The sequence below is a fragment of the Nycticebus coucang genome, chromosome 12, assembly GCF_027406575.1.
Source record: "Nycticebus coucang isolate mNycCou1 chromosome 12, mNycCou1.pri, whole genome shotgun sequence".
Lineage (NCBI taxonomy): Eukaryota > Metazoa > Chordata > Mammalia > Primates > Lorisidae > Nycticebus > Nycticebus coucang.
The window spans coordinates 36,242,076-36,262,247 of record NC_069791.1 but is presented as its reverse complement, the minus strand read 5'-3'; the positions used below and the strand labels follow the sequence as shown (position 1 = coordinate 36,262,247).

General features: G+C 37.4%; 1 protein-coding gene across 3 annotated transcripts in view; it reads right to left on the bottom strand.

The window, feature by feature from the left end:
- SOX5 (SRY-box transcription factor 5) overlaps nt 1-20,172 on the bottom strand; it is a 439,900-nt gene that overhangs the window by 367,509 nt on the left and 52,219 nt on the right. The window contains exons 2-3 of one of the 3 annotated variants that reach the window (XM_053556185.1): nt 19,486-19,612; nt 5,036-5,086 (exon numbers count right to left, since the gene is read on the bottom strand). In XM_053556185.1, coding sequence (XP_053412160.1) covers nt 5,036-5,086; nt 19,486-19,612 — 178 coding nt within the window. Of the gene's footprint in view, nt 1-5,035; nt 5,087-19,380; nt 19,613-20,172 lie in introns of all 3 variants that reach the window. The other 2 variants (XM_053556184.1, XM_053556186.1) reach the window with 2 other exon arrangements.

The window sequence follows — 20,172 nt, the reverse complement described above, 5'->3', positions numbered from 1 at the left end:
TATTAAAGTAACTATTTCCTTTTTATAAGTTCATTTAGTGATTAAATACTTGGAACATTTTATCTCTGTATGATGACATCAAATGACTCCATCCCAGGAATTTCATTTGACCAGGTCAGATATTAACACTGCTACCTTTAGTTTTTATTTGTGGATGCCTACTAGATCTTTACTCTTCTTCTACTTTTACCATTTTCATGTTATTTTGTTTTATGTCTGTCATTTTAAATGGGTATAAAACTATATTTAAACAAAATAAGAAAATGGTAATCCATTAAAAAGACATTTACCCATTTACATTTAGTGTGATAACTGACACCTATCTTTACTTCCTGTTTTATAGGCATTGTCTTTTTGTCTGTTTATATATTTTTCTATTTTTCATAGTTCTTCTGCTTTTGGAGGAAAATACCATATCACACTGACATCCCAAATATTAAGAAGAGTTCTTCAGAGAGAATATCTAATATTCAAAAATATTCTACTTATTGTAGGCAGTCACTTGCAGAATAAGGCTCGATAGCATTCTATGTTTTAAAAGGCCACAGCTTTCTGCCCCTCAGGCTCTTCCTCACAACTCTGAGTTAGGAGGTGAGAGTGAAGTTTGCCAGTCTTCTATTTCTGACAAGCTGATACTTCAGAAGACACAAATCTGTGTCTGTCCTCCAGGGCTTTCGCAATTTATCTGAAAGAATTCCTTCAAAGTATTTATATATAAGTGTACATAGTATTCACTAAATATATTTATTAAAAAATTAAATAAGTATTTGACATGAAGAATAGGGAAAAGCTTTCTGTTTCCCATAACATCATATCAACTTACCTCTGAGTCCTGAACTTAACTAAGAGCATTACTTCTCAATGTTAGAAATAACTATGTGGGAGAGAGTGGTACTTAGTGGCTATTTTAACTAATAGAATTGTTAATGCATTGAATCTGATTAAAAAAAAAAACTAGGCAAGAAGAAATTATCAATGAGAAGAAAGGAATTAAAAAAGGAGGAAAAGACTTAACTACTATTAATGTCACGCTTTAATAATAGCTTCCAAATAATATGTAGCATACAAAGGCAACGTGGTAAAAATTTTGGTGTCTTTAATTTCTTCTTCTTTGAAAAAAATAACATGTTTATGACCATACTAAATATAAGCAAACTGTTTTGACATGAAAAATCCTGCATTAGTCAAAGAGTATGGTACCAGGGCATCGCAGGGCAGATTTAACTAGTCACATCACTCCTAAATTAACGTGTATTTTCTGTTTCACAGTCTGGCAATGTGCTGACTTGGGGAAAAGGTAGGAAGGAAACATCGGATATAGGAAGCAACTTATCAAGAAAATGGGGAACAAACGCATGGCCCTCACTCCACATTCTTCACAAGCTAAATGGTCTTTCTGTGTCTCTAAGGTTTGGACCCTGAATCTAGGGCACTTAACAAGTAAACCTCATCCTTATACTGAATCATAGTGAGGTCGATGGATCAAAAGTAACAAAAAGGATGCTAAGAAACAATTTTAAGTGGTCAAGAATAGGAAGTGGCTGGCAGGACTAATTGCAGCATGGCAGCCTTGTAAAAACTCTCCAAGGCAAGCTCGATGAATATACTTCCTAATTGCAAAATAAGCAGGATAACAGCTATGCCTATACATCAGTATTTCACTTTCTAGATACACAGCTCCAGTGTGAAGATGTATCCCACTATACCCTAAGATGAAGTTAAGCTCTCGAGAAGCAATAATCTGTCTCTCTTGCTCAGGCTCCTTACAGAATATAATGAAAGCTCTATGGACACTCTCACTAGAAAAAATTGTTAAGTGCATCTATCACACAGTTTCAGGGGGTAAACAGACTATATAAAGCCCATCTTACAATCCCTAAGGTGATTTCATACCTACCTTGAGTATATTTGCTTGAGAAATTAGTGAAGAAGCAGTTCACAGGCTACACTTTTTAGGGATAGACTATCCTGAGAAGGGGACACTGTCAGCCATATGATATCATATTTTTTTTGTGGCCAGGGCTGGGTTTGAACCTGCCACCTCCAGCATACGGGGCTGGCTCCTTACTCCTTTGAGCCACAGGTGCTGCCCAACCATATGGTATTTTGAAGCTACAGTCTAACCCTTCCTTTGACTCAAATTCCAACAGCACTTACCGAGCAAAGAAAATTATACACTGGATGGTGATTGATTAATCAAGATTTTAAGATAGGTTAAAGAAAAAGAAAGAGAAAGTTAGTATATTTCCTATACTATGTATGTGGATTTTAAAAAACACAAGAAAGGAACAGCTTCAGCTATTCTTTTGATTCTCACTCTTCTCCCTCCCCTATTAATAAAGAAATAAAAAGAATCAGAGGAACAAAGTAGCCCCTGGTAAACTCGGGAATAACCCAACAACCTGGCTGCTGCTTTTTAAGGCACACCACCCCCCCCCCCGGCCCGCTAGTTCTCTTGGGCTATCCCTCTGCCTGTCCAGTGGGATACCAGTACCTGAGTCTTCCCTCCCTGTACAGAGATCATCACCAATCAAATCTAATGGGAAGTACAGAAATGGCTTATTTGTAGGATAACAATAAGGAACTGAAGGGAAATGACCACAAATATATTTTTAATTCTAACGTATAAAGATGAGATACCATTTTCAGAACATCAGATAAAGGAACTCTCATTATTCTACCCAAAGTGGCCATTTGATCTAATTGAAACCTATCTCTTGCCATCTTAATACAAAAATATTTTCTATAATAATCTTTAAATAGCTACAGTCTAACCCCAAATTGCTTTTAGGCTATAGAGGGGTAGGGGCGGGGAGAAAGGGAGGGAGCTGGAGAGGGAGAAGGGTGCAGAGAGAGAAAAGAAAGTCTTGAACACCATCTCTCTTCTCTGCGGTGGCAATTTCCCCAGATGAAGAGGTCACCACTGTTTAACAGTGTGCTGCCATGTTAATTTAGTATGACAAGATAAAGCAGTAATCTCGGCTCCTGGAGGCAGTAAACCGCCTGCTATCCAGGGACGTGCTCAAGTCAATTTGCACTGTATATCACTTTATACAATTGCCATGACAAAGCCCCCTGAGTTCTCACATGTAAATCTCTCCATCCCTCTCTTCCTTCAGCCCACCCCCCTCTCCCATTCCCTTGCAATTTCTTTCATCCCGCCCAGGTAGACCACTTACACTCAGCACTAATCTCCAAAAACTTAATGCTCTGCACATGACAAGGGACACACAATACACACCCCTGTCACCACCACCCTGTCAAGTCCCCCAGTTCAAGAGAAGATGTTCAGGGACTTAGATAATCCATTGATCCCACTTGCATCGGCTTTTATATTTCAATCTGTCGTGTTAAGTTGTCAAGGGGAGCGATTAAACTGATGTTTCATGATTCAAGATTTACTTTCCTAGCAATGATAGTTTTCAAAGCTTGTCTCACTAAGTTCTGCTTAAAGATTATCCCTATGAAAGCTGGTATATCCTTACTGGGATAAATCCGGTAATAAAACAATAACATGTTTTAGGTAAGGACATTTTTGAGATATTCAGGGTTCCAAACATAAGAAAGTAAAACTCAATAAAATTTGTATTTTTAAGAAGTGTCATCTATGTAGTTTTCTCTCTGCATGAGGCAAAAACACCATATGCAAAAAAGGGGGGACGCATGATTCAATCTGTGTAAAACAAAATAATTATAGAATCACTGAGGAGGACATTACCAAACAGAAGAATTCACATGATAGGAGATAAAAAGGTCACAAGGAAAGTGACAAGTCAAGGATTTACTCAATAAAAGAAAGGAAGATGTATGTGTTCACTCATCAGGAATCAGCAGTTGGAAACCTACATATTTTGGTTGGGTGTGTCAGTTTTAGATGCGATGTGTCAGATTTCTGACAGGTGAGCTGTTATAAAAACCAACGTGTACTGTGCCGTTTCCCTGTATCGTATCATTTTAACATCATCTGAAGCTTCTCTGGCCAGTAAAATAAAAGGGATCAAAGGACTAAGAGCAATAAACACAATACTAACAAAGGACTGAACCCCTCACAGTATCTCTAAAATTCCTGCATGAATAGAAATTTTGAAGAGAACTGAAATACAACAAGTGGTTATATTAATCAGATTGCTATATACCATAGCAATAAACACAAGCCCCCTTAATCATGTCCTAAAAGATAATCAGCCTTTAGAATAGACATGCAGGAAAATTAAGCAATTTTATAATACATCCCATTGAAAAGTATCATTTGGTTTTGTATTGTTGGGTTATTATATTTTTCTGGTAAACTGAGGCAGGATAATGCAATAGAACCTCCAAAGCTGGCCACCCCCCTACAATGACCACCCCCTTACGTCAATCTGATTTGCACAGACCTGATATGTACACATCTGTACAGTGGGACTACTTCTTTATGTTGAACATCTCCGTATGTTGAACAGTTGGTTACAGTCACTTGGGTGGTCAACTTACAGATGTTCTACTGTACATGAAACTTAGAAGAAGGACTGCAATTTTCTTCTTCTTTTTTTTTTGAGACAGAGTCTCACTATCTCACCCTCAGTAGAATGCTGCGGCGTCACAGATCACAGCAACTCCAAACTTTTGGGCTTAAGTAATTCTCTTGCCTCAGCCTCCTGAGTAGCTGGGACTACAGGCACCCACCACAAACGTCTAGCTATTTTTTGATTGCCATTGTCATTGTGGTTTAGCAGGCCTGGGCTGGGCTCGAACCCACCAGCCTTGGTGTATGTGGCCTGTGCCATAACCACTGAGCTACGGGCACCAAGCCATGACTGCAATCTTCTATCAGGGAATTTGAAAGCAATTGGGCTGAAACAATTAGAAGGGTGAAAGAAAGGGAGTTCATATTACCTAAATACTGATTATATGACAATCCCTGTAGTAAGCTATTCTCTGATCTAACGGTTATATCAACTACTAAATCAATGGATTCGGTATCATTACTTCAAAATTTAAGTTACACTTGATTACCTTCTGTAAACACAAGCTTTGGAGACCTTCAAGAACTTACCCATTCGACTACTTTGAAATATCTGCTGTGTGTCAGCCTCTCTGCCAGATTCTAGGGACACAGAGATAAGCAAGAGAAACTTGTTAGCCCAAAAGGACCATAGAGCTTTCTACTTTAAATGACTTTGCAGCTCATGTTCAAGGTGGATTACATCTGACACAGCTTACCAGTAGGACTGCTGAACCACTTGGAATAGAAGGGGAATGTGAGTGATATTCTTCCAGGTTACTAAAAGGAAAATTTGACCATTGGAAACCCAAAAGAAAACATGGTGTTTTGTTCTTGTAAATAATAGTAATTACTCAACAGAAAACAAACTATTCAAGACCTATAGCGTCTATTAAGTGCTTGCTATATGCCAGCCTTGTTCAGAACTATTGAGGAGAATTCTATTATTTCTCATAACTTCTACATAATTCTCATCACAATTCTACCTATGGAGAGGTTCTTATTATTATTGTCATTTAAAAACAAGAAAATGAAGGCACAATGGGCGGTGCCTGTGGCTCAAAGGAGTAGGGCACCAGCCCCATATACCGGAGATGGCGGGTTCAAACCCGGCCCTGGCCAAAAACTGCAGAAAAAAGAAAATGAAGGCACAAGGATGCCACTTAGACGAGGTAATACACCTGGTGTGATTTGGAATTCTCATTGGGACCCAAGCAGTTTAAGTAAGAGCCTACCAGGGGTCCTGAAACTGCAGCCCTTGGGCCACATGTGATTATATTTGTTCCTGTTTTGTTTTTTTACTTCGAAATAAGATACGTGCAGTGTGCATAGGAATATGTTCATAATTTCTTTTTAAACTATAGTCCGGCCCTCCGACAGTCTGAGGGACAGTGAATTGGCCCCCTGTTTAAAAAGTTTGAGGACCTCTGGCTCTTTACTATTGAGTTATATTACATTACACGAATACATCTCATAATGTTGTCGAAATGCTCTTTTGACTTGTCCTAAATGGATTTAGTTGTGGTGGTGGTAGCTGGGGGTCACGGTAGAGGTAGTGGTTGTTCATGAACAGCCTGAACAACATGAAGCAAAAATGTGGCTGTCAATGAACAATATTTATAAAACCGAGTCTGTCATAAATATTCGATGGAGAAATAAAATCTCAGAATAAATGAGATTTCCTTTTACTGACAAGAGACTCCGATTTCTACATCATTTGATGTTTCATTTCAGAAGTGTTTTCCTAGTGCTTTACGTTTCCCTATAGGTTACTGAAATTTATGAGCATGGAATGTATATGACATTTAATATAATGTACCATTGTCTCCTAGATCATGGAACTTAAACATTTATTTAGGCACTTGTTTAAATAATGACCAACATTTACTGAGCAGCTGCTGCAGCACCAGAGTGTGTGCTGACTTCTTTAAACACTCGCACCCTCTAAGTTAGATGCTATTTTTATCATCCCCATTTTATAGACGGCAAAAATAAGGTTAAAAAATCTCCGTGTCTTGCCAAATGCCATATAGATATCAAACAGCAGAACTTGGAATCTGCCCAATAATTTTGTCACTCGGGGCCATGTGCTTAACCACTATGCCATGCCAACTCTCTCACAGCGAGAAAAAAAAATGTAATGCTAATTGTTATGTGAAAGGTTTAACAAATAATCCCTTGGAATCCCATATATTGCCCAACAGCTTATAAGGACCTTCTTTACACATTTTAAAATAGTCAAATTCCTCGGCCTGTTTAAAGCCAGCTAAAAAGATAAAAAACTAGGTTATCTCTGAGTTAGGGTCAAATAAATAATCAAGTAAAGACCATTCTACCTGCCCACTTACATGAGTATTTCTAAAGGCTTTTTAAACAGTTTATTCTGTAAAACCATAAAAATGGATTTTAATGTTTATATGAGTGGAGAGGTAGTAAGCACAGTTAGTTAAGTGCTTGGTTAGTAAGTTCCAAAGTAGTGAACCCAAGCTCTGCCATTTATTTATTAGGCAAGTCATTTTAACTATCCGGGACAGTTTTTCGTCTGTAAATTGGGGATAATCACATCTACTGAACTGACTGGGTCGATACGGTATTAGCTGAAAGAAACCTAGAGTGGCTGGTTATCCAGAAAATATCAAGATATTATACATTTACATTATCTTCAATTATTAGGTATCTTATTCTAAAAAGCATTGACTGTTGAAATCCCCCAGATTAGAGTTACACTGACCAGACCGAAGGCAGGCTGTAAGATATATTCACACAGGACTTTCAAAGTTGCTTCTTATGTTCTGCTGATGACCCCAGGGAAATCAGAATCTCAGATACACAAGAAGCAAGTTCTCTGGCTCCTATGTCCCCAGTGGTACAAAGCATGCCAGCCACGGCCACAAGTATCAGTATCAGATGGATACTGATAACGGCCTGGCAATCTCCCCTCCTCCAGGACGTACGTTTACACAGAGGAAAAGGTTTAACAGTGGCCAGGGAGGTGGTTGCAAGGCTGAGGACATTAGTAAGTATAAAGCTGTAAATGAGTGTAACTTATTTCTCTCATTAATAACCGCTTTTGAATTTTTACATGGTCCCTATTTTATACTTTTTCACATAAATAAAAAGCTGCTGAAGGGTACCTTTTGGAGGTACAGCTGTCTTTTTCATATCTACCCTTAAAGGAGGTAAAAAGTTTTAAATTTTTTATTAACCCTTAGAATATTCTTTTATAGTATAAGGGATATGGACAAACAAGATTAACTGTTTTATCTCAAGAGAGGCTGGATTTTTAAGAGCTAAGAAGAGACCCTGAGTAAACACTGCTTCTCTATATAATGATGACATTGTTTGCTCTGCTGCCACAGAAGCAGCCTTGACCAAATAAGACACAAAACCCGGTCACTTGTGTTCATTCACTTTACCATGTGATGTCAGTGTCACAGAGCTGGCCAAGGCTGCTCTCCTTATATCACACCTCATCTGCTCACAAGGATCTCTCCGGAAAATGGTCGATGAGAAAAATTTAAAAAGCACTTTGCCTTTGTACAAAGAAACTATGTAACCAAATGGACCATATACAATGGTCATCTTAAGTTAGCTTTATATTTATTTGCCATACCAAACGACTTTGACCCTGCCCTGTCTAGTAGAACAGAAAAAAATAAAAATTTACTTTCTAAAAAAAAACAAATAAACAAAAACGGAGAAAAAAATGACACAAGATAATCAAAATGGTTAGCATATTGAGATACTGTCCTGAATTTGGTTTTAATGTCAGCCTTAATGCTAGATAGAACAAATTATTAGAATCTTAGACATGAGGAGGAAGAAAAAGGCTTAAATATATTTTATGCTTTTAAATTCACCTAATGCGGCACCAAAAGGGTTCTAAGTATTTTGAGATCATATCCTCATCTCTTAAGGATAAATTTTTTCTTGAAAATACTTCTCCCCATCAGTCTACTAGATTATCCCATACTATAAAATTATTTGTCTTTTTTTTTAACTTATCACCTCAAACCAAAGTATTTGTCATTGTTCATGTTTTTTTTTTTTGTAGAGACAGAGTCTCACTTTATCGCCCTCGGTAGAGGGCCGTGGCATCACACAGCTCACAGCAACCTCCAACTCCCGGGCTGAAGCGATTCTCCTGCCTCAGTCTCCCGAGTAGCTGGGACTATAGGCGCCCGCCACAACGCCCAGCTATTTTTTGGTTTGCAGTTCAGCCGGGGCCGGGTTTGAACCCGCCACCCTCGGTATATGGGGCCGGCACCCTACCGACTGAGCCACAGGTGCCACCCCATGTTTTTTTTTTTTAAGAAAGAGCTTTTTGAGTATAATTGCCAAATATGTGAAAAAAGAAACTACACTCAAAATCCAATACTGTACTCCTTTAAATTATTTGTATGACTTCACTTTTTCAAGATCCAAATGAAGGGCTAACAGTTGTGCTTTTTAAAGAGGCTTCTGAACAAAAATCAAATTTTTTTTTTTCCTTTTTAGGTACACTAGATAGTCGTATCTAACTGACAGGGCAAAGAGAAAACATGGCTTATATGTTCTTTGAAATCCTTGGAGGTTTACTTTGAGGTCTTATAGGACAAATGAGTTATCAAGTCTTAGGGACTTCATTCCAAGTCAGGCACCACTAACCCTGCAGGATTCCTGTTTCTTCTGGACTCCCTTGGATGATTTTCATTCACTGTCAGTTATACAGTGACACTAACATCAAAGTTACTTTCTAATTATGCAAATGTTCTCTATCCCTATGTCTTATACTCTTTAACGGTTGCTAAAAATATCAAGATTAGGAAATACCCTTGAAAACAAAAGAATTAGTTAAATCAAGAACCGTTTAAAAATAGGGGCAAAGGCCATTGAATATTGGACACCAGTAACTGACACGTAAAAAACAGCAAAATCGGCTAACGCACTAATTCCCAGAAATTCACTAGGTCCAATTTTCAAAAAATAATTTGGAACCAAATTTGGGGTCCAACTCTTCTTTTGCCGAGTAAGGATATTGAAAATAAAATTGCCACTTATTTTCAACATTGGATCATGAAAGAAAAGTAAAATAACAGAATCTCAGAATAAACTGAAAAAATACACTGTATAGTTTCAATGAAGAAGTCATTGAAGAACACTATAGTTTTCCTGTTTACTAAGAAACAGGGAAAGCTTTATCATAAAACCAACTGATCTTTATTAATCAGATGCAGCAAGAGAAACACATGACTACAGGAAGGTCTGGCAAACCCCCAAGAAGCAACATATGTAAATAAGGAGGTATATGCTAGAACACAACAGCGCCGCTTCTCCTACCCACTCTCCCCTCCTGGAAACGGCCCTATTTAACTCCACATAAGGACCCATTACGAACGTTTTCTGGTAGAGGCAGAGCCAAAAAAGAAATAAAAGGAGCAAAAGAAGAAAAAAAAAATCAAACTAAGAAAAGAGGAAGAATTGAAAACAAAATGGTCCAGGGTACAGAATCCATTCCAGTTGCAAAACAAATTTTCTTTTTTTAATTTTCAGATTCACATGACAGTACAGACGTTTAGGTTACACTGATTGTGTTTGTAAGGTACAGTCTGTGTTGCAGCTGTGTCCCTCACAGAAAGGTGTGCCATCTCCCCCTACATTGTGCCTGACAGTTAAGAGCACACCAACCCCCTCCAACCTCCCTTCTCCCCTCATTTAAGCTTAATTGTGTTTTTCTTGTATAGGCGTGTATTTGTTTGTCTTTAGGTTTCATATTAGAATTGAGTACATTGGATATTTGCTGTTCAATTTTTGTTATACTTTAGAATAGAATGTAGAATGTTCTTCAACTCCATCCAGGTTAATACAAAAGATGTAAAGTCTCCATGCTTTTTAAGGCTGAATAATATTCTGTAATATATACATACCACAGTTTAGGAACCTATTCACCTGTTGATGGACACTTGGGTTGATTGCACACCCAGATAAAGAAAGGAAACATTTAAAATAGTCAGTATCTAAAGTAGGTGTTTTTGTTCCTGCTAACATGAGACATACATTTTACTATAAAAGCTTCACAGTATATTTTGTGTTCAGTATTTTCTTCCATTTTTTAAACTTACTTTTTTATTCCTTATGAGTTATTTCTGCTGGGAAAAAATATTTATGGCAAAAGCAAAACCATATTTTAATATAAAATAAAGAAAATAAAGATCTTAATTTTTTTTTTAATTTCAGGTGAATGTGAGGGTACAAACAACCAGGTCACAATATTTGAATTTGTTAAATATTTGAATTTGTGAAAAGAGTTCTTTTTGTAGTTGTGCCCCACAACCAAAAGGTGCGCCATACATCCCAGTGTTCCAACTCCCCCCATCTTGAATTGAAAAAGTTTTTCTCCTTGTGGGCAAGAATTAGATTGTCTACTGGCTTAGTATTATTATTGACTATATCGGATATTTGCTTTTTCATTCTTGTGATACTTTACTAAGAAGAATGTATTTCAACTCCATCCAAGTTAATACAAAAGATGTAAAGTCTCCATCTTTTATGGCTGTATAGTATTCCATGGTGGACACACACTACAGTTTGTTAATCCATTCCTGAGCTGAGGGGCATTTAGGTTTTTTCCACATCTATAAATTGAGTTGACTGTAAACTGATCTGAAATAAACCATCTAGCACAAATGTCTTTAGGACAAAATGTTTTTGTTTTTTTTTTTTTCTTCTGGGTAGATGCCTAGTAGTGGGATTATGGGATCAAATGTGAGATCTAATTTGAGTTCTTTGAGGATTCTCCACACTTCTTTCCAAAGAGGCTTTATTAGCTTGTAGTCCTACTAATAGTGTAAAAGGGCTCCCTTCTCTCCACAACCAGCAAGTGCAACTTTGGGACTTTGTCATGTGGCTAATATTACTTGGGTTAGGGGAAGGACCCTACATCTTACATTAATGGTAATGGATCCAATGTGTGTGTGTGTGTATGTATGTATGTGTGTGTGTGTGTGTGTGTGTGTATATGTATCTAAATATTTAGTTATTTTTGGTGGAAAGAATTTGAAATTAATATATTTTGATCCCCACAAATGAGATACTTTTCAACTGTGAATCTCCTGTATCAGAGTTCTAATATTTTATATCATATTATGATGACTGTTGTGCTTATGTTACCTCTATATACATCCAAAAGCTACAAGAGAGAAAAGACTGGCTCTAATTCCTTTCTATGTCTCTGCTGATAAGTATTAATTATACATATTTGAGTTGACTCTTCTGCAACACTGCCTATTAAATGAAAGCCATTATATTCCATTAGACCGTATCTTTTATGAGCAAACACATTTCCTTACCCCCTGTTCCCACAGCATTAGAAGTCCTTGCCTGTTCCCCTTACTGCATAGTACTGTGTGGGGATATTACTAGCAGACTCATCAGGTGTCCTAAACTATCTCTTAAGTCCCACATAGTACTTTTCTCAAGATCCAGTTAACTTTACACTCCCCAGTAGGACTTCAAATACTATGGACATCACATAAATCAAGATTTACTTTACCTAACATTACACTTCCTCTCCCACCCTGGAATGAATAGAATTGTATGTCAATAGGACAAAATGATCTATTACACAACTTATCCAGTGGCTTTGATGGCCCCCAACTGATTGTTTTTCACATATCCCCATTCTTGCTGGCCCTGGGGGTAATTTCCCAAAACAATGCAAGTATAAAAACTGAACCACTTACATTTAAACAGGAGCCTGGGATTGTATTTAGATAAAAAGCTTCATGTGGCATTTTGTGACAACATTTACAGAATAATGATTATAACAATGCAATTTCATTGTATGATAAACATCAATTTACCATAAAAAACAAAGACAAGCTTGTCACCATTTTTACCTTGTTTCAATTGAAATGGCCTTGTTCAGATAAGCAAGGCTATCTCTTACAGAAACAACAGTTTATAGATAAACTGTGTGAAATCGGGTGTGTGTGCGTGTGTATAGAATTATACTGCCTACTCTCATAATTTTGTACTGACACACTGCACATATGGCTTCCAAGCTTACTTTATCTGAATCTTTCTGAATCTATTCTCCATGCTATTAAACCCAGCACATTCCACATCGTTCAAAAGTAATTACACTTTTGTCTAGAGTGTAGGAGACTGCTCTCCCTAAACAATGAAATTCTCATTATTAGAACTGGCACAATAACCACACTGGTTTAACAACAGTATGCATGATGGTATCACAATAACTTATGCTAAGTTTGATGTACAAAGGTAACCAGAAATTTAAAAGCTTATAAAAAGCAGCATATAAAAATAGAAATCTTTACCATACCATAATTAAGGCCCTATTCTGTCACTTATTTTTAAGTTACACATGTATTTTTTTTCTTTTCCTTGTTAAGTTTTCTGAACAGTATTTCACACATAACACTATCCTAGTCAAACATCGAAAACACATAACTGACTGTTAGATTGCGAGCAAAATTTATATAAAGGAGTATTTCAAGACACAGCTATAATATAGCAATTAAAATTATTTTGGGTAAATAAAGCATCCCAGGAGCCGAGAGTGAGCCTGAACAAGTAAAAGCCTTTCTGTGTCATGTGTATTGAATGAATTCTTTCAATTTTTAGGCTCTATTTCATATATTAGATCCTTGCTTTAATGATATACTGGAGTCTCAGCTATATTTTGAACCTTTATAGAAGATCAACTTAAAAAGACAACGTTTTTCTTCTTTTGATAGAATCAAGAAGAAAATGACTCACTCTGAAGGCTGTTTTATGATAATTAGTGTTTCTGTAATGTTTAAGCACATTAAAATTAAGATACATCATATCATTAAGCTAAGGTACTATACACCCATAGTTCTTTAACAATTCCAAGAAAATGTCATCACCATAAACAATAAATGAGATACTAATAAAATCATATTTCCAAATCCGATGGGTGTTTAAATGTTAAACACACACACACACACACTTAAACACACACACAAATTTCATAATAAAATTTGTTTATCTGGAAAGTAAGCAGCTTAAATTATTTTTCAAAATAAAAATATCACATTCTTCACCCAACACAAAGTAGCATAAAAAGTCAAAGAGAGTTTGGGTGAGACAGAATATGCTTTTTATAAAAAAGGAGAAAAGACACTGATTATTCAGTAATCGCAGGTGGTCAAGATTTCCATTTCACATCACATTTGACACTGGAATGACAATCTAACCAACGGAAGTATCGTGCAACTAAACAGAATATGAGCACCACGAGGCCCCATCGAGTACGGCTGCTGCTGCCGGTACCGCCTGACTTACCCTTGGACATCGTCTGTTGCCTCTGCTGTCCATGAATACTCACGTCTACTGACATGAGGAAATATTCTGGATAGTCCTTTCTATTATCATATAAATCATCTGTTAGAACTACTATTAAAAAGGAGCCGGAAATGACAGACTTTCTGACTTTTCTCTGAACCTTTGAAATGACAGCCTCCAAACTCATATTAAAAAAAAAAAAATCATCAGCTCGGTGCCTGTGGCTCAAGTGGCTAAGGCACCAGCCACATACACCAGAGCTGGCAGGTTTGAATCCAGCCTGGGCCCACCAAACAACAATGAAAGCTGCAACCAAAAAATGGCCAGGCGTTGTGGCGGGCGCCTGTAGTCCCAGCCACTTGGGAGGCTGAGGCAAGAGAATTGCTTGAGCCCAGGAGCTGGAGGTTGCTGTGAGCTATGACGCCACAGCACTCCTCCCAGGGCAATAGCTTGAGGCTCAGTTTCAAAAAAATCAACAAAAAAGGTACATGGGAGATATTTGACCATCAATAAATGCCAGGAATGTCAGAATCCGACTTTCACATTGCTTTTAACTTTTTGATGATTATATGGGAATCAAATTTTGCTATTAATTGCCTGTAAGATCATGAGAGCTGCCATGTAGGAACCGACAGAATCAGTCTTTTTCATAAACTTATAATAATCTGGGTCTCAGTCTTATGTTAATTGGAAATCTGAGAGTATTTTATAAACATGTGTATAATGTACTTAAAACAGCTCATCTGCACTGCACTCTGGACAATGAGTAACATCTTCCAAGAATAAATTAACTTTTAGTAATCATGCCAGTCACAGTTATTTAGAAGTTGTTCTCAGCTAGGCACTCAGTTTATTTCTATAAAACACAAAGGTAATAAACACAATTTTGGAAATTGTGAGGAATTACATCCATATCTCAATTCCAATCCTTAACACTTGTATACCCTGAATCTAAATAAGGAATCTTAAATCCTCAAAATTGTTATATGGCAATTAAATACACAGAACTTTTATCTCAGGAAATATTTTCCAACTTAAGTTTTATATACTGGAAGCATCTTTCTCTAATTTCAAGCCAGCATTACAGGGATCCCTCAACAGCTGTACTTTGCCTTTAAGCTATTCTAGCAATACAAAGGACATACCTTATAAGATCTTTCATCTTCATTTAAAAATTAAGTATGAATGGCACATAAATAGGTAAAGAAATCATCTTGTTTTTTTTAATTGAACTTTACAATATAAATTTTATATTCAGAAAGACTACAAAAGGGCCCTCCATTTTCAAAGACATGGAAGAGAAAAAGATAAAGAATATATTCTAAAAAAAAAGAATAAAAATAAAATAAATATATTTTCCTACTAAACATATAATATATATTTTTATATAGAGAATATAAATAAAAATATATTCTCCTAATATAATAAAATGATCTATTATGTGAATATGGCAATGGCCTATAGCCAGAAAAAAAAGAAAGCATTCATGTTGAATATTACTATCACAAGCATATTCAGTCAGTTTGGTAAGTGAGCAAAACACAACTTTATCAATTTAATAGGTGAATATACCATGATGCTCTGCTTTCTCAATATACTACTTTAGTAGATTCTACTTCAGTTCCAAAACTTCTAGAAAATGAAAATACTCATAATGATCTTTAATAACTTTGCCTAAAACATATTTACTGTTTAAACTCAGCCATGTAGTTAATAATCATAAGTTGAATGTGTATTATATGCTAGATCCCAGAAAGATGACTATGTCTGAAATGCATTCAAAAAGAAATACGGTGTATACAAAGGCAGACGTGTAAATGCATAAATCATCATGTAGACCCGTGGTCCTACTGACGGCACAGACACCTGTTTCAGGGAAGACTCCATTTCCCTGAGGGGCTGGGAAGTAAGGACAAGTGAGAGATAGGAGCAGCTGTAAACACAGAGGACGCTTCCCTTGCTCTTCCGCCACTCATCTCCTGCTCTGCAGCCTGCTTCCTACCTGGCCACACACAGGAATCTTTTGGAGCCAGAGACCAGTTTCTTTTTTCTTTTCTTTCTTTTTTTTTTTTAAGACAGAGCCTCAAGCTGTTGCCCTAGGCAGAGTACCCTGGCGTCACAGGTCACAGCAATTTCAAACTCTCGGGCTTAAGCCATTCTCTTGCCTCAGCCTCCCGAGCAGCTGGGACTATAGGCACCTGCCACAACGCCCGGCTATTTTTTGGTTATAGTTGTCACTGCTGTTTGGCAGGCCGGGGCTGGATTCAAACCTGCCAACTCTGGTGTAAGTAGCTGGCGCCCTAGCCTCTGAGTTACAGGTGCCGGAGCCCAGAGACCAGTTTCTTGAAAGGCAATTCTTCCATGGATGAGGCTAGTAAGGTTGGGGGAGGGAATGGGGGAGGAGACAGGACGCAGGATCCTGGTTTCTAACAGGCCACACAAGGACACCAGTTTGCAGCCTGGGGTGTGGGGACCACAGATGTTGACCACGAGAAAAGACGTAAATAAATGTCACGGATAAAAGAAAAATATAGTAACCATTCTTCTTTGGGAGCTGAGTGAAAGCATCTACGAATAGCCAATTCTTGTGGGAGAAACATAATTTACCAGAAAGGTAAAATATAAAAAGAGAGAGATTTCCAGGTAGAAAGAATAAACCTGTTATTCAAAGGCTACACGTGGTATGAACAGGTGTGAGGAGGTTGTCATGGCCAGAACATGGGGTCCACAGTAGGATATGTTAGAGAAGAGACTAAACTCATAGTTTGATGCTGGTCTATATGAGATGTTTGCTAAGGTAAGGAGTTTGGAACTAAATCCTGTAAGCAAAAGGACACAGAATAGATTCCAAAGTGAGGTAAACAATCCAAATCCTTTCTCAGGACAAGACTGGTGGAAGTTGGAAGAAAGTTTACAAAGAGATGCTGAAAATCTGAGATCATGTGAGGGTGACTCCTCTAACAGTCTGCACAAGAGAGGAAAAGCAGCTGTCAGGAAAAATTTGAGGCAGAAAGAAATTTAGAACCCAATTAAACATATAGTAAAAGAAAACGTTAAGTGCTATTGTCACTAAAATAAAGGTGAATCATTGGTGTCCAAAATATACTAACTTCCGATCTTAACCCATTAGGATTACAGATCTGTTTGAGAATCTGATGGAAACCATAACACTCCTCTGATGTACTCAGAGGGACAGATTCTCTATTTTATTTTTAGGAGATCTATAGACCTAGTTAAGAACTTCTGCTTTAGATTGAGTTCTCTGAACAAAGGAGACATGTCTCATTCGAATCTATTTCCAAAGTGTCTCTCATAAAACTTAGTACAAATTAGGCAGTTCATAGTTTTTTAATTAAACTGAAGTCTCCAATAAAAGTTGAATCGTTTCACTTGCATTAACTACCGCATCCCAGCATCTCTTCATACCACTCCGTTCTATAATTTAATACGCTTGTCTCATACCCAACCTTGAGTGTACTCAAAAAAACCCTCCCCTTTCTCCTTTTGGTATTCTTTTAGTCATAACCATTTTTATGTTTGTGTTTACAGTACTATCACATGGAAACCAATGCAGGAGCTGCCTCAATTGGATCCTCTCTGAGAAAAGGCAGTGGTCAAAATATTAAGAATGAAAAGGCATTAGCGTGATGCAATGCCAGAGGGAGTGTCTCTCTTTTCCTCGTTTTTAAGCTGTTTAAGAAGAACACAAGTTTTTAAGCATTGCACATAATTAACGTGAACTCATAGAAGAAAGAAGCAGGGGAAATGATGGGTAGTATGACTTAACTTGACAAATAAAATATGCGCGTGCTCTTGTGAAGAAGCAGCACACATCACGTTTGTAAGCATGGACTGCACAGATTGTCACGATAAACCTGGGTTCTCCCACTTATAACCTGTGATCTGGGAAAGTTACTTAACCTCTCTGTGCCTCAGTTTCCTCATCTGTAAATCCTACCCTCAGTTTTGCTGAAACATGATTCTTTGTGGGAAAATCCCGGCACATAGTCAGATGTCTAAAGATATTTTGAACTGGGCATGGTAGCTCACAATTGTAACCTTAGCACTTGGGAGGCTGAGGTAGGTAGACTGCTTGCGCTCAGGTGTTCCAGACCTGCCTGAGCAAGAGTGAAGACATCGCCATTCCACCTCTACTAAAAAAAAAAAAAAAAAAAAAAAACCTAAAAAATCAAAATCAAAAAACTGGCAGGCATTCTGGGGAACACCTATAGTGCAAGTCCCAGCTCCTTGCGAGTCTGAGACAGGAGGATCACTTGAGTTGAAATTGCTGTGAGCTATGATGCCACAGCATTCTACCCAGGGCAACAGAATGAGACTCTGTCTCAAAAGGAAAAAAAAGAAAGAAAGAAAGATAAGAAAAGATATTGGACCTTTCAGGCCAAAATGTGGAATGGGAATATTTAAATCTGTAAAAATCAAAGTATCATGTCTATTGCACAGCTACTAAAAGATATTTGATTTTTCTTGTTGATTTAAGTCCATCTACAGTAATTCAATAATGTGAACAAATGGGTATATCTCAGCATTATATATATTGATGAAACACAATAATTTCCTAGAGGAAAAAAAAAAGAAACTATTTCCTAGACTCAGAGCTATTTTAAAGGTATGAAAATGCAAGATCAAACATATTTTTCTTGGTATAATCAAGTTCAAATTAACAACACTGGCACCCTTGACACGAGGGGGGGGGCATTCACAAAAGTGTGACATCTACCAAGCAGCCGTGTTGAAAGGTGATGGTGGCTTTATTGAGAGCCAAGTGCCCTGCTGCCTTATTACCACGATGCTCCTGTGTATTTAAGTTGTTAAGGAGAACCAAAATGCCTTATTCATCCTGGTGTGTGCTACTAAGCATCAGCCAACGATGAGAAGGTGCTGCCTTCTCTCCTCTCACCCACGAAGCCCAATTTCCTAATCTTCTAAACTGCCCCAAACCTCAGATGAGTGGCCAGAGAAATTACCCAGAGTTGCATATTCTAGAATAGTATACAACAAGTAATGACAGAATTATCTAAACAACAACATCAGTGGGATCGAGTTAGAAATTAGTGCAGTCTTATTAAAGAATATAATCTCTATGAAATTGATTCTTCTACAAAGTTCCCAGTACAGAAAGGAATACCAGAATTCAATCTGGGCAAAGAGAAAAAATTGAAAAACAATGATTTTTCTCTTTTGGAAATGTTCAAAATATCCTCCTTCTAATTCTATCTAGAAAAAACTTTTATTAGAAAGGGTATGACATCAAACTTCCATGCTGACTAATTTTAAATATTGTACTTTAATATTACTCCTACATTTTGTATGGTTTTTTCCCCCTCGAATTAAATGGTAAACATCTCAAAAGCAGGAAGTCTTAAAAAGCAAAAAAGAAACAAACAAAAAAATCTTATCTTCTCTGTTGGAACAAATGTGCTTATACAGGATTCTAAGAGAGCAGGAGCGAATCTTGCGTATGGCTATCAAGGAAAGGATAATTATAAGCAAGGGACTGAAGCCAAATGATGAGAGGGGCGGACTGGTCAAAAAGTGACTGTAGGCACAAGAGACCACGAGAAACCTACCATTGTATTGTGCTGAGAAGTGGGAGTCCTATGGCCACAAGTCTCTTGCGTCAGCAGAGAAACTGGCTGAAATTCCTCAGAGTGAGGCTTGTTGGGAAAACTCACATGCAAGGGAAGGTGAAAGGCTGGGAGCCCGCCACTCTCCTCTTCTTCCACTTTCTGTCTGCCTGTCACCATGGCTACCTCTCCATCTGCTTCCCCATACGGAGAGGCTGGTCGCTTGGAAGACATCCTGGAAGGAACAAAAGAGGAGAAAATAATGAAACCCCACATAAATCCTTAATGCCGTCATTGTGTGGTTAGGGGCCATTGTAACAGAAATGCCTTTTTGTGCTAGCAGAGAGCAGGAAACCATCCAAATACCACTGCAAAGCACACACAATCAGAAACAATGGCCAAGCAGGTAGCAACAGAACAGAGCTTGTTTGTTGTGAGAATAATGCACTAATATAGCACTCTCTTGTATTCTGGCTTCTTAAACAAGAGAATTCACCTAAGAACACTGCATAATGAAAGACCATTCCATTTTAAAGGAAAGAAAAATACCCATCTAGTTTTTCACTCTGATAGACTTTATTGAAGACAAAACATCTATGAATAGCAAATACTGTTGGCAGTTTAAAAGAAAAGAAATGACTAAAATATCCTTTCATCAAAAAGTAAAGCAAACAAATGATTGTCATTAAAACAAATCTGCATTTTTAAAAAAATAAGATTGGGAAACATAGAAGAATCGGTTATAAGCAAACCCTCAGAGCAACTGACAAAAAGTTGGATAATTGTTTAAATCTT